The following is a 13784-nucleotide window of genomic DNA, read 5'->3' as shown; positions in this document are numbered from 1 at the left end:
CACATAAAGAGATTCTGAAGTAGGTGATTGGATATACCTTCTTGCATAAACTTACCAACAACAAACAATGGCTTTGAGACGTTGTCTATGTCTCCCCAATATTTTGAGCCTTTCCAAGTAACTTTACCTATCTTACCGCTCATGGATGCTCAGGGTGAAATTAAATCAAAACCAGAAGCCATCTTAGATTGTCAGATGCGGCGCCTGGTAACCAGATGTGCTTGTTAACTGGAAGGGCACTCCAATAGAAGATAGTGCCTTGGAAAGTCTGTGGAAGCTCCGTGACTTGTACCCTCATCTTGTGGGCAATGTGCTTTGATGGAGAGGGATATTATGTGCAAGGAAGGAGATCCAGTACAGGGCTACTAAGCAATTTTGTTGTAGATAATTGCAGTGAGAGGCTCTAGGTGTTAGATGGAATAAGAATGCAAGGCGCCGGATCATGAATATCAGTAGGAAATTTGTATTATTATTTTTTTCTTGGCAAATGAACTTCATTAATAAAATAAGGTAGTCGGAAACATTACAGAAGGAAAGCTAAACTACTGTACAAATAGTTCGAGTTCTCAATAATTTCCTTCACTATACTTGTAAAAAAAAGAAAAAACCATCCAAGCATATCGGCGGGACCTACACCTATCTCAAAAGTCAAAACCCATAACACTTCATTTCATCTCAACTTTATCTTAATACATTTCAACATTTTTCAAAATATCTCTACATCCAAACAATACATTAATCTGCTGAATATATATTGCAAACTTAGTTCGATGTCGGGCTCCTAACAAAAGTTTTGCCTGCTGAATTTGCCTTCCTCCTATTCCCTTTCACCAATATACAATGGTAAACTGTCTTCCTCCTAAATTACATATGCAGTCAATGTATGATACTAGGCGGAAAACACAACGCATATTCAAAAGGAAAAGAAAGTGAAAAACATCTGTCTACCCTTCCGGACTGCAATGTACACAAAACATATTCAAACGCCTTATGGGAACCAAGCTGATCAAAGCTTCTTGCTCAGACTAGACCTTTTTGACTTGGATGGTGACCTCGAGATCTCCCTGAATGCAGATGGGCAGAAGTCACTTACACTGCACATTCCACAGTTAGGTCTGAGGGGTGTACAAACAGTCTGTCCAAATCCTACCTGTTTAAATAAAAATCAGAAGAACAAATGCATTTATTAATAAGATTCCTTTGTTTATAGCATGGAGATGCACAGTGCAATGTTCTTAAAAATGCTAGGCGCAACAGAGACAAAGCTACTCACTAAAAAAACAAAGCATTCCTGAATTTGCCAGTGTTCAACCAAATATAAGTACACGCACTTACATAGTTATCAATACAAAAATATAACCAAAGTTAACATATCTATATGCACATGAGCTGTCTTTTTTTCCCTTTTGGGTCCGAAGGTCAGAGTGAGTGAGATATCTACACTTACCAAAAGAGGATTTATTGGAACCCATTCTTCCTTTGGAAGCCACAGTTGCAATGCCTCTCTTGTTTCCTCAGGTGTTGAAGTTTTCTATCAAAGACAGTAAGGATTAGCACCTGATTCTATGCCCTTAGGAAACTTTGAAACACCATAATTCAAGTGAGTTTTGAAGAGGTCCATTGTGTTTCTCTGACTTGCAAATGTCTCACATAAACGTAATAGATTATGGCAAGGTAAATTATATAAATAGACAAAAAGGGAAGGAAAAAAAAAAACTTCCTACATCCATCATCACATGCACAAAACAAATACATATTTCCGATAAAATTAGGGGGAGTCCCTTTTTGCGTTACCTTGAGCTGAAGCCCTTCACATATTAGTTCTCCTAGCATACCCCTCTAGACAGAGCAGAGAATAAAGGGGGTAGAATATAACTAAATGTACGGCAGAAATATTAAGTAGGTTAAGAAAATAAATAAACAAATAACAACCTTCAATGTTCCGTGGACTACTGGACTGCTAAATTCCCACACCCATCAGTTAAACAAAAGAAAAAGAAAAATGAAGTCCTGATTGTTCTAGAGTTCATAAGTTATAAAATTCCTACACTCACTCCAATCATAGCTGCCAACACTCTCTATTTCCCGCAAACCCCCAGGCAACTGCCAAAAATCGGTTAAGGTAATGATGCTCAGAAGTCCAAAATATAATTTTCCTCGTTAATTTACACAGGCATTAAATTAGTCTGATGTTTCAAATATCATCTTCCACCCCATTCTTTATGATAGAAGAATGAGCTAGTTGTAGTAAAATATTTAATGAGAGCATGCGCATATTCCCATAGGTGGAAATCAGTTTTCAAGAAACTAACAAAGTTGACAACCTGCTTGTATAGATCAAATATCATCTTCCACCCCATTCTTTATGATAGAAGAACGAGCTAGTTGTAGTGAAATATTTAATGAGAGCATGCGCAAATTCCCATAGGTGGAAATCAGCTTTCAAGAAACTAACAAACTAACAAAGCTAGTTGGTTTTTTTTTCTTTTCTTTTTTCTGGTTTGTTGGTACTGGTACTGGGGTGATAATGGCAACAGATTCTTGAGACTTTGGAGTGTTGAGTCCAGTCTATCGTAGTGGTTTGTCTTGATGGGGCTGTGCAGGGAGTTTGTTATTGATCATAAAGTTTTTGAGTTCAGAAAGGAGAATGAAAGGTGGTGGAGAATCACAGAGAGAAGTAGTCGTGTGGTGAAATACATTTCTTTGGATCATGAAACCATAGGATGGTTGGGCTCCATGGTGAAGGAATGTGCAGCATCACTGGGTTCAGCAGAGTTTCTGAGAACTCGTAGAAAAAGAAATATGGTATTGATGGTAAGGAGGGGTAGTAATTATTATGGCAGTTTTATAGTTATATCTGAATTTGGGCATGACAAGAGAAGAGGTATGATTGTTGTGCCGGAAGGAAGGAAGGGAGAAGGTTGGAGATATTTTGGAGATACAGTGAAGGAGCTGAGTCCTCCTTTCTCTTCCACTGTCTCGCAGGGGAGAAACAGAGCACTTAGTGCTTTCCAGGAAGGAAGCTTGAAGCTGGCCAGGCATGAAGGTGGTGATTCATTGTTAATAGCAGGTGGTGCACGGTCGTACAGTGAGGCGCTTAAAGCACAGAAGGTGCAGTCAAGAGAGGGGAGTGCTGTGGTGCCAGCCGTGACAAGTCCAGAGATCGTGCAAAATCGTGGGGTAGTTGGCAACGTATGGATGGGGTCAAATGAGGAAAGTATACTAGGGGTGCTGAATAATATGGAGGAAAAAATTGGGTTATTATTGGATGAAATTGTTTGGTTGAAACGCAGTGTTAAGGGGAAGGAGGTGCTGCAGAATGGGATGGGCCGTGAAGGAGATGGGTTGGGCTTGGGCTTGGGTGCTGGAAATGGGAAGCCTGTGATGGGCCCAGGTATGGGCTCTGGTGTGGGCCAGGCCGTAGGCCCAAAACAACGCTGGATGCAGAGGAATCGGGCGAGGCCCGAGATTTCAGGCCTTGGCCCGAGTCAAACTCTGGCGGCGCCGATAAGCGTCTCGCCGACTCCCACACCGTCACAGAAAGAACTGCCGGTGGCGGTCGACCACCATGGTGTGCCGTTAGGGCCATTTTGACGGGAAGAGGGGGACGACGCTGAGGTTACAGAGGAGCGGATCATTTCGAGGGCTGTTTTCCCGTCGCAGTCAGCTGGGTTTTTGTTGGAGAACAGTCAGTCTCAGCCGCAAGTGGTGGACGCAGGAGTAGATGTTACTCCTGTGAAGGTATCGGCGGCAGAGGACGGGCATTTGGTGGGTTTCACGTCGTTGTCCTGTGTGCTGTCACTGGAAAATATGCAGAAAAGGCCGTGTGTGGTGGATGGAGGCCCAGTGGTGAATCCAATGCATTCGGAACATGGTTTTTCAGAACTAGGTTCTCCGATGGGTCTTGCTCCTTCCAGCGGGGAGTTAGATTCAGTGTGTGGTTCAGAACTAGCTTTATTTTCTCCCGTCAGCACAGGTGAGGAGGGGGTCATCCTTACTCCGTTGTGTACACTCCCTCCCAGTTCTACTTATGGGAGTTGTTCGTCAAATTGGGTGTTTAAGAAGGTAGAGGAGATTCAAGATGTCATTGGGATTTCTTTTGGAGGTTATGAAGAACAATTCAAGGCGCTGCTTATAGCAATTGAGGCTAGTCATTCGAAGTCAGCCACAAAGCGGGATAGGGAGCTTAAAAGGCTAACTTGTTCCATTAATTATGATGTGAAAGAAGGGAGCGGTGGAAGGGATAGATCGAAAGGGAGGGGCAATATAGTTTCTTATGAAGCCTAAGATTATATCATGGAATGTACGGGGGCTTAATGATCGCAATAAACGTCTCCGTATTAAAGCATTATTGCGGATGTGGAAGGGTGATGTGGTGTGTTTTCAAGAAACAAAGATGTGTTACATTGATAGGAAAATTGTGCGAAGTGTATGGGGGTGCTCTTATGTGGGATGGACTTATTTGGCTTCTTTGGGAGCCTCTGGTGGAGTGTTACTCATGTGGGACAAAAGAGTTGTTGAGTCGATTGAGGAGTGTATCGGAGAATTCTCGATCGCGATTAGATTTAAAAATGTGGTGGATGGTTGGGAATGAGCATTTGCAGGCTCATATGGCCCTAATGTGGATTTGGATAGGAGAAAGTTGTGGGAGGAGCTGGCGGGTGTATACTCATTATGGGATGTGCCGTGGTGTATGGGGGGCGATTTTAATACTATTCGCTTTCCTAGTGAGCGTTCAGGGCATTGTCGGAATTCTAGGGCCATGGATGAATTTCGCGAGTTCATCTTCGATCTTGATCTCATGGATCTCCCCCTGGTAGGGGGTGAATATACTTGGTCAAATGGGCGGGTGTGGTCGAGATTGGATAGATTTCTTGTATCTACTGCATGGGAAGCTCATTATCCGGAAGTTAGTCAGAAACGACTAGCTCGTGTCAGTTCTGACCATTTTCCTATTATTTTAGATTGTGGGGGTATTCATAGGGGAAGTCGGTATTTCAAGTTTGAAAACATGTGGCTAACAACGGATGGGTTCGTAGAGATGGTGCGTGCGTGGTGGTATTCATATCAGTTCCTTGGTACTCCAAGTTACATTCTTGCAAGTAAGTTGAAGGCATTGAAACAAGATTTGAAGAAGTGGAACTTGGAGGTTTTTGGTCACACTGATAATCAGAAGGCTAAACTGTTGGAGGAATTGCAAGAGTTGGAGGATAAAGAGTTATTGGGAGATAACTCAGAGGAGATGTTATTGAGGAAAGGCATGGTTATGACAAATTTGGAGAGGGTTTTGTTGTCAGAGGAAATTTCATGGCGTCAAAAATCCAGAGCCCTTTGGTTGAAAGAAGGTGATAGGTGTACGAAGTTCTTTCACAAAGTGGCTAATTCACATCGGCGTAATAATGTTATCGAGTCACTCCAATCAGGTTCTGAGGTGTTTTCTTCTTCTCCCGAGTTAGAAAACCATATAGTACATTACTATGAGACTCTCCTCACAGAATCGTTTCCTTGGAGGCCAAAGCTTGATGCCTTGAACTTTGAGGCAATTGACTTGCAGAGTGTGAGTATTTTGGAGAGACCTTTTGTTGAAGAAGAGATTTATAAGGTCTTATCTGGAATGGCTAAAGATAAAGAGTCGGGGCCGGATGGTTTTTCAATAGGTTTTTTTCAAACCTGTTGGGACATTGTGAAAGGTGATGTTATGTAGGTCTTTAATGAATTTTATTCTCTTCAAAAGTTTGAAAAATCCCTAAATGCGACTTTTATTGCCCTCATCCCTAAGAAACATGGGGCAGTGACTATTGAAGACTTTCGGCCTATAAGCTTGGTTAGTAGTGTTTATAAGATTATCTCGAAGGTTCTTGCTAACAGGCTTAGTCCGGTGTTGGAACAAATTATCTCCAAGTCTCAGAATGCCTTTATTCGTGGGAGACAAATTCTTGACTCAGTACTCATTGCAAATGAGTGCTTGGACCATAGATTACGGGAGGGAGGATCAGGTGTGCTGTGCAAGCTTGGTATGGAGAAGGCATATGATCACGTGAACTGAGAGTTTCTTTTATATTCACTTGAGAGATGTGGTTTTGGGGATAGGTGGATCTCATGGATGCGTCATTGTATTTCAACCACCCGATTCTCAGTTTTGGTTAATGGCACACCGGCTGGATTTTTTGACAGTTCGCGGGGTCTGAGGCAGGGAGATCCTCTATCTCCTCTTCTTTTTGTTATAGTTATGGAGGCTTTAAGTAGGATGTTGCAGGCTGTTGTTGGGGAAGGGTTTTTATCGAGCTTTCAGGTGGGCAACGGTGCTAGTGGTCCTACTATCATTTCACACCTTCTTTTTGCAGATGATACGTTAGTTTTTTGTGAAGCGAATAGAAGCCAGATCCAAATTCTACGAGCACTGTTACTCTGCTTTGAAGCAGTGTCAGGGCTAAAAGTGAATCTAGGCAAGTCTGAGATGGTTCCTGTGGGTGTGGTTTCTAATATCTATACTTTAGCAAGTCTTCTGGATTGTAAGGTTTCTTCTCTCCCAATGAAATATTTGGGCCTTCCGTTGGGAGCAACTTTCAAGAATAGAGCTATATGGAATGGGGTAGTGGAGAAGATAGAGAATAGGTTGGCTGGCTGGAAACGAGTGTATTTGTCAAAAGGGGGACGCCTCACTCTTATCAAGAGTACTCTCACTAACCTCCCCACTTATTTTTTATCTCTGTTTCCTATGCCTGTAGGGGTGGTGAACAGAATGGAGAAACTCTTTAGGGCATTCTTATGGGGGGGCATGGGGGAGGAGAAAAAATTTCATTTGGTGAGTTGGAAGACTGTATGTGGCTCAGTTGTGAATGGGGGGTTGGGTGTGTGTAACTTGAGAACCTTTAATAAAGCTTTATTAGGAAAATGGCTTTGGAGATATCATTTGGAGGGGGGATCATTGTGGAAGGATGTTATTGATGCAAGATATGGTATTGGGCTGGGTGGGTGGTGCTCTAATGAAGTGAGAGGGGGGTATGGTGTGGGATTATGGAAGTATATAAGGAAGGGGTGGCCATGCTTTGCAAATAAAATTCGTTTTGTTGTTGGTGAGGGCAATCAAATCAGATTTTGGCGAGATGTGTGGTGTGGAGAACAGGCACTGGAAAGGGTTTTTCCGGCTCTATACCGTATTGTAGCTAATAGGGAGGCAGTGGCGGAGGTGAGGTTATTTTCTCATGGTACGCACCAGTGGAATATTCTATTTAATAGGGATTTCCATGATTGGGAATTACCTAGTGTCTCAGTTTTTTTCAGTTTATTATATTCCATGGAGATTCCTATGGCACAACGAGATAGTTTGAAGTGGAGGTCTAATAATCACAAGATATGTACAGTCAAGGCGTATTATAGCATCTTGACTACACATCTTGATAATACCCCGTTCCCTTGGAAGAATATTTGGAGAGCTCGTGTGCCTTCTAAAGTAGCTTTTTTTGTTTGGAATGCTGCTCTTGGGAAGATATTGACTACGGACAACTTGAGGAAGAGAGGTTGTGTATTGGTGGATTGGTGCTATATGTGTAAAAAGAATGGAGAATCCGTGAACCATCTCTTATTACATTGTGAGGTAACAAGAGTGTTGTGGGATGAGATTTTTCAAAGGGTTGATGTTGCTTGGGTTATGCCTTTGAGGGTTGTGGATTTGATGGGTTGTTGGACAAAGTTGCAAGGCTGTCAACAAGTGGCAGCAGTGTGGAAGATGATTCCGTTGTGCATTATGTGGTGTATTTGGACGGAAAGGAATGCGAGGTGCTTTGAAGATACGGAACGGACAATGACTGAGTTGAAGAATTTTTTTCTCCACACACTAATGTGTTGGTTTTCCACTATTGTTTTGCATGGGGACAATATTCATGATTTCTTGTCTTTAATTTATCGTTCTTAGAATGTATTTAGGAGTACTCATGTATACTTCCTGTGTACAAGGGTTATACCTTTTTTCATTCATATATATAATATCTATCTTTTATTGATCAAAAAAAAAAAATAGATCAAATATCATCTTCCACCCTATTCTTTATGATAGAAGAATGAGCAAGTTGTAGTAAAATATTTAATGAGAGCAAGTGCAATTTCCCATAGGTGAAATCAGTTTTCAGGAAACTACCAAAGTTGACAACCTGCTTGTATAGATCAAATGTGACAAACGATAATGATAGAGGCACCTGTTTTGTGCAGGACTTTGATACCCATCCAAGCCGATTACAAATCCGGTGCACATGAGTATCAACACATATCCCTTGAACATTATTCCACCCAACATTCATAACCTACACCAAAACATATCACACAACTTGGAGATGCTAAGGCAACATTCTGATTTACACAAATACTGCAATCAATCCCTACCAAATGAGCCATCTTAGGGCCTATCCCTGGAAGTAGGAGCAGTTCCTCCAACGAGCTAGGTATGTCTCCATCATACTTCATGAGACAGATGTTTGCAATTTTCTTCATGTTAGCAGCTTTTCTTGTATAAAAACCAACCTAAAATTTCAACAAATAAATAAATAAAAAGAGAAAGCGAAGTATTAGGACTTTCATAAACTATTGCAGAAAAATAACATACAGGGTAAATCAAGCCTTTGATAGTTGCTTCATCAGCTTTGTCAATGGTATCGGCAGCAAGCAGACCATTTTGAAGGAGACGCTGGATTGCTCCTGCACTCCTTAGAACTTGGTGAGTGAAGTTTTAAGGGCATTGATAAAAAATCAGAACATGATTTAGAGCAGGTAAATCTGGCTCCGAAATTATTTGCATGCCATCAGCTAAAGGTCATTACAGGGAAAGATCTATTCAGTCATGCCCAGTCAAGGCACAGGAAGATACCAAGTAAGTTTATCTCCCGACTACGAATTGCATGTGTATACAATCATGAAGTTCTTTGTATTTGTATGATACTATTTACCTATTGAACTCTTCCTTAAAATAGAGGATTTTTCATAATCTTTCCAAGTACAATCTGGAAATAACATTTTCTGGTAGCAAAAGATTTAATTAATGATGTCATTAGAAATCCGGTCAATACTGATCAACTATTTGTATTAAATTCCAGAAACAGGTAAAGTGTATATTATATATCAGGAAAAGGATCTAGAAGAAAAAACTGGTTACAAATAATTTTGATTAGCCAAAAAAAAGGTGCTCAGGCATGACTTCATTAAATGCTCTCATGGTGTTGCGATCAATCCTTGGAAAGTACATTTCCAGTTCTATTTACTCACATGAAGAAAGCTTCTGTGGTGGATCATTATCATCCTCGGCATGATTCTACTCAATGGGGTGCCATCTTCACTAGGGAGGCATACAATCCAGAGGTGGATCTCTTTCATCCTTCTTTGACAGGTTATACTCATGTAGCATGGGACAGGATAGTTATGATAAAATGGTTTGGATCCCATCTAGGAGAGGAGTGCCTGAAGTAAAGTCATACTGTTTACTCACAGCAACGCTCCTTTCTCATGGAAGCTTATTTGGAGAAATAGAGCTCCCCCAAAAGTGGCTTTCTTCACGTGGACAGCAGCACTAGGGAGAATCCTCACCTTGGACGACGTGAGAAGATGTGGCATCCTAATGGTTAATCAACTTTGCATGTGTAGGAAAAATGAGGAATCGATGGATCATCTTCTTTTACATTGCAAGATTGTAATCATCCTATTGAGAATGTTCTTCAATCTTTTTGGGATCGATTGGGTGGTGCCTTCCTAGGTGGTGGATTTAACATGTTGGAATGGACACTTTAACCATGAAAAGTGGATTCCCATGTGTAAGATGGTCCATTTGTGTGTACTATGGTGGGAAAGAAATCAGCATAGCTTTGAGGACTGGGAAAGATTGGTGTTGGAGTTAAAAGCTTTTTGTTCTTAATACCTTGTATCTTTGGACAAAGGCCCCATTATTGTATCCTGAGTACTGAGATAATATCGCTGTTGTCATCATAACTTGTCACTCGGAGGCAAGGTGGTCTTCCTTGCATTGTTAGCTCTTTAAAAGGAAGGCTCATCAGTTGATCCTAGCGGTGTGTAATTGTGCGATTGTTTTACACTCAGGATAGAAAAGTACAAAAAATAGTCAACTGCCTTCATTTCAAAACAGGCTATTAAAACACGTCTGTCAATGCCAATAAACTTTAAGGGTGGAAGTACTTGCCATGAGTAACGTTATCCTTGGTTTGACTTGACAGAAGCGAAGATACTAAGACAGCAAATCTTCTTTCCTGATAAAGACAAAATATGAATAATTAACCTACCAATTTGATGCTTCATGCATGAAATAGAAAGTCCATGGAAAAACACAGCACTGACATTGGAATAAGAATATATGTACTAGGGTGATGCAGCCTGCAAAGCCAATGCAAACTTGGGCCCATCAAAGACCATTTGACTACCGGTCCAAAATTAACTCATGCTTGTTTCAAATTAATTCTGGGGGTTACTTACAGAATCATTACCTAGTTTTTTACTGTTTTGCAAACAGTTACCAGATTTTCATGCAATTAAAAAATTATCTGGTATTGGACGGAGGTATTTGTGAGGTTTTTACCCATAAATTAATTGTGCGAAAAGTGAAAATCTGTAACTTTTTGAAAACAGTAAAAACCTAGTTATTGTTTATGCAATCTAAGAAAAATGATATTTGAAGTTATAGAGTCGCAAGCGTTACGCACTCATTTTCAAAAAAATGAGTGAATATGGGATCCACATGAAAAAATTAATTTTTTAATAGTAGACCCCACTCTTTCTCAAAAGCAGTGCATGGCACTTGCAAAAGCCATGACTGTATGTAGCATTACTCATATTGTAAGTTCAAATATGTCTTGCTTGGTCATCAGGTAGACCAAATGACTTAAATATCACTTCTTCAAAATGAAGTTTTCTCGAAGGAAATTAAGTATCATTTTGTCAAATAATATTTGAGAGGAGGTGTCAAAAGAAATTTCCTCAAAATGAAATTAAATATAATTTCTTCTTAACCTAAATTCACGCCTCTTGCAGCAGAATACCTGCCACAAATCTGCAGATCTTGGCACTCAATCCAAAGGACCATTCAATGCTCAAAACTCATTACAGCTCCCAGCATCTCATAGAGTCTTAAAGGCTAAAGCATGCCAAGTTCATCTTGCCTACTTAATGGTGTGAGTCACCACCTTCCAGTCCAATGCTTTTGAACCTCAACAGGTTTTCCTAAAGTCCAACACAGCTCCTAACTACGCCCTTCCCAGGAAAATACAAACATAATACAACAAATTATGATTTATCGCAAAATTACTAAAAACGAATTATGTAGCCATTACTTTAATTTCTTTGGCATCTCCTTTTTCCTTTTTTTTTTTAACTTATTACCATGATTTTCCCTTCCCATTCCATGCCCAGGACATATGAACTTCAAAGGTATTTTGTCAATTTCTGGGCCTCTGTAATATGAAGTTGAAGATTTGATCTCATTGTTAGAGAAAGTATCAACTGCTGATAAAGTGATATGATAACAATTTAAGGTATGCTTTCTTCCATTAACTATACCCATTGCCAGACAACAGATAATCTTACCTTAGGAGGAAGAGAATTGCCAGCTTTCTCACATCCCATCGTGTCCACTGGTGCATCCTCAGTAGACCTCATTTTGCGAATTCCTTCAAGGACTTTTTCCCAATTTGGAGGTGGTTCACCTGTAGGGACTAAACAGCAGATCATCAAACAAACAGTTAAGCAGTTGAATATTAATCATGTAACTAAACAGCAGGGGTACCCCATCACAGAACGAGGTGGTTCACCTGTAGGGACTTTTTCCAAAGTCAATTCAATTTTTCTTATTGTTAAAAGTATGCTGAATACAATGAACTTACTATTCAGAGGTACCCCATCACAGATAAAAGATTCAAATCGTGGCTTGCTCAGAAAAGTTTCCACCGCTGTAGTGTACTAGAAAAATGACTCAAAAGACAAAGATATAGGCTAAGCGAGATGAAATCACCCATTTCAGTATTATATGCCAAAAATGCACAATAGGTTTGAATAAATGCATGTTTTTCTGTTTGATAAGTGTCTTTCAAAAGATGCATGTGAACTGCAATAACCTAAAACATTTCTAATCATTGGTAAGCAGGACCCACAATAGCATAAAACATCTTATGTATTATTATATGCTTATATGCTACTAAAGACATCGCAAATGTTACGAGACCATTGGCAAAGGAGGTGTTACTTGACTGAAAAGATCCATTCACTTGTTTGTACCCAAATTCTTCGATTTCAGGTGGACCACGTAGCTGCATAGAAAAAGTTGATCACGATAAACAATTCTTCTTTATGGATCAATTAAGAAATTGTAACCATTAAGCAGGACTTAAAGCTAAATATTGGATTTTATCGTACATCATTTATTCCACAAATGGTTAATAATTTTGACACACTTTAAGGAGTTAATAGAAGTTGAAAACCCAGTAATAGAACAAGCTCCAGTGGACCTCAGTGCCTAGCAAAATAACCAAGAAAAACTCTAGCTGCGAAGCCACAAAGAGTGTAATGAATTTCTGCGAAGCAATGAAAGTAAGATCCATCCGTTCAAATGATTTTATAGACAAAGTCTTGAGCAATATATATAAGTTGAATTACACACCAATTTCTGAACTGACAAAGCAGAAATAAATTTAAGGCAATCATAATTTGTGGCAGGTTTACAATGGTTAAATAAAAATAAACAAATAATATAAATTTAAATAGCTCATTGTTTTTGTCATGAGCGAGAAATAGAGGCTACTCAAATCACCTAAATGCTGGATCAAATATAAAACAATTAAAAAAAGTTTCTGAATTTAATAAAGAACTAATATTCTTACTTTTTGGTCAAGAGGTTCTGCTTCATACTTCGTTTCTTGAGTCTCTATAGTCTTTCTCCCTCTCTTTTTCCTCACAAAAACACGAAGTTCTGATGCCGAACCGCCATTGGAAGATTCAGAGCCTGCAATATTCCCCCCCCCCCCCAAAAAAAAAAAATAGCATTAAAATGGGAATAAGATTCTTATTGGAACAGTATGAATGTTGTAAGATAGGCAAAGTAATGTTTTTGTGAGAGTACGAGCTTTTTCATTATTATCATAATTCACAATGACCTGGGTTTGGCTCTGAAGCGGGGTTTCGCATTGGGACTGGAGGGTTTGAAAGATGATCTTGTTTTGGGATTGGACATGCTGCTGAATGATCTGGTTCAAAACCAGTAGAAAGGGAAGGGTGCCGAAGTGACTTCTGAGGAGAAGGGTTTGGGTTTCGGAAATGGAGGGACCGAAAAAAATATTTTATTTTATTTTTGGTACCGAAATTTTTTTTTTTTTTTTTTTTTTGAGTAATTCAGTTCCATTCTATTAAATCAAATGGATACAAAGAGGGAGGTCTCCCAACGTTATAATATGATTATAGATGGAAATAGCATCTTTTGCCAACAAGTGAGCCATAGTATTGCCATTTCTTCTAACATGAGAAACCTCCCACTTGGCAAATTTTTTTAGAAGTTGTTTTGCCTCACATACAAACATACTTGTACTATTACAGCCTTCTTTATCCCTTCTAAGATCATTGATGACTTGTAGAGAATCTCCTTTAATAATCACTTGAGATAGGCCAAGCTTCGTACCAAAATATATTGTTTTAAGGGCTCCAAATGCCTCTGCTAGTAATGGATCAGGGAAGAGATGTTTTTTGGTCCTCATGGTAGCAATGGTTTGACCAGAGTTGTCCCTAACTGCTACTCACACTCCAAT

The 13784-nt window shown here is 39.7% G+C and overlaps 1 protein-coding gene across 5 annotated transcripts; it reads right to left on the bottom strand.

Annotated features, from left to right (window-relative positions):
• Positions 1 to 731: 731 nt before the first annotated feature.
• Positions 732 to 13295, bottom strand: LOC108992487 (endonuclease III homolog 1, chloroplastic-like). 5 transcript variants are annotated; one of them, XM_018967072.2, is made up of 11 exons: positions 13140 to 13279; positions 12867 to 12988; positions 12233 to 12296; positions 11874 to 11939; positions 11578 to 11705; positions 10181 to 10247; positions 8600 to 8691; positions 8380 to 8517; positions 8196 to 8300; positions 1448 to 1531; positions 732 to 1150 (listed from the first exon to the last, which is right to left on the bottom strand). In XM_018967072.2, the coding sequence occupies exons 1-11, from the start codon at positions 13168 to 13170 to the stop codon at positions 1007 to 1009; spliced, it is 1041 nt and encodes a 346-aa protein (XP_018822617.2). In that variant the 5' UTR covers positions 13171 to 13279; the 3' UTR covers positions 732 to 1006. The 5 variants fall into 5 exon arrangements, with proteins under 5 accessions (XP_018822617.2, XP_035539353.1, XP_035539352.1 ...); XM_035683460.1 differs by lacking the exon at positions 11874 to 11939 and having other exon boundaries at positions 11578 to 11696; positions 12212 to 12296; positions 13140 to 13295; XM_035683459.1 differs by lacking the exon at positions 11874 to 11939 and having other exon boundaries at positions 12212 to 12296; positions 13140 to 13294.
• Positions 13296 to 13784: the final 489 nt, after the last annotated feature.

The sequence above is a fragment of the Juglans regia genome, chromosome 12, assembly GCF_001411555.2.
Source record: "Juglans regia cultivar Chandler chromosome 12, Walnut 2.0, whole genome shotgun sequence".
In the NCBI taxonomy this organism is placed as follows: Eukaryota; Viridiplantae; Streptophyta; class Magnoliopsida; order Fagales; family Juglandaceae; genus Juglans; species Juglans regia.
This window is presented reverse-complemented; position numbering and strand designations above follow the sequence as displayed.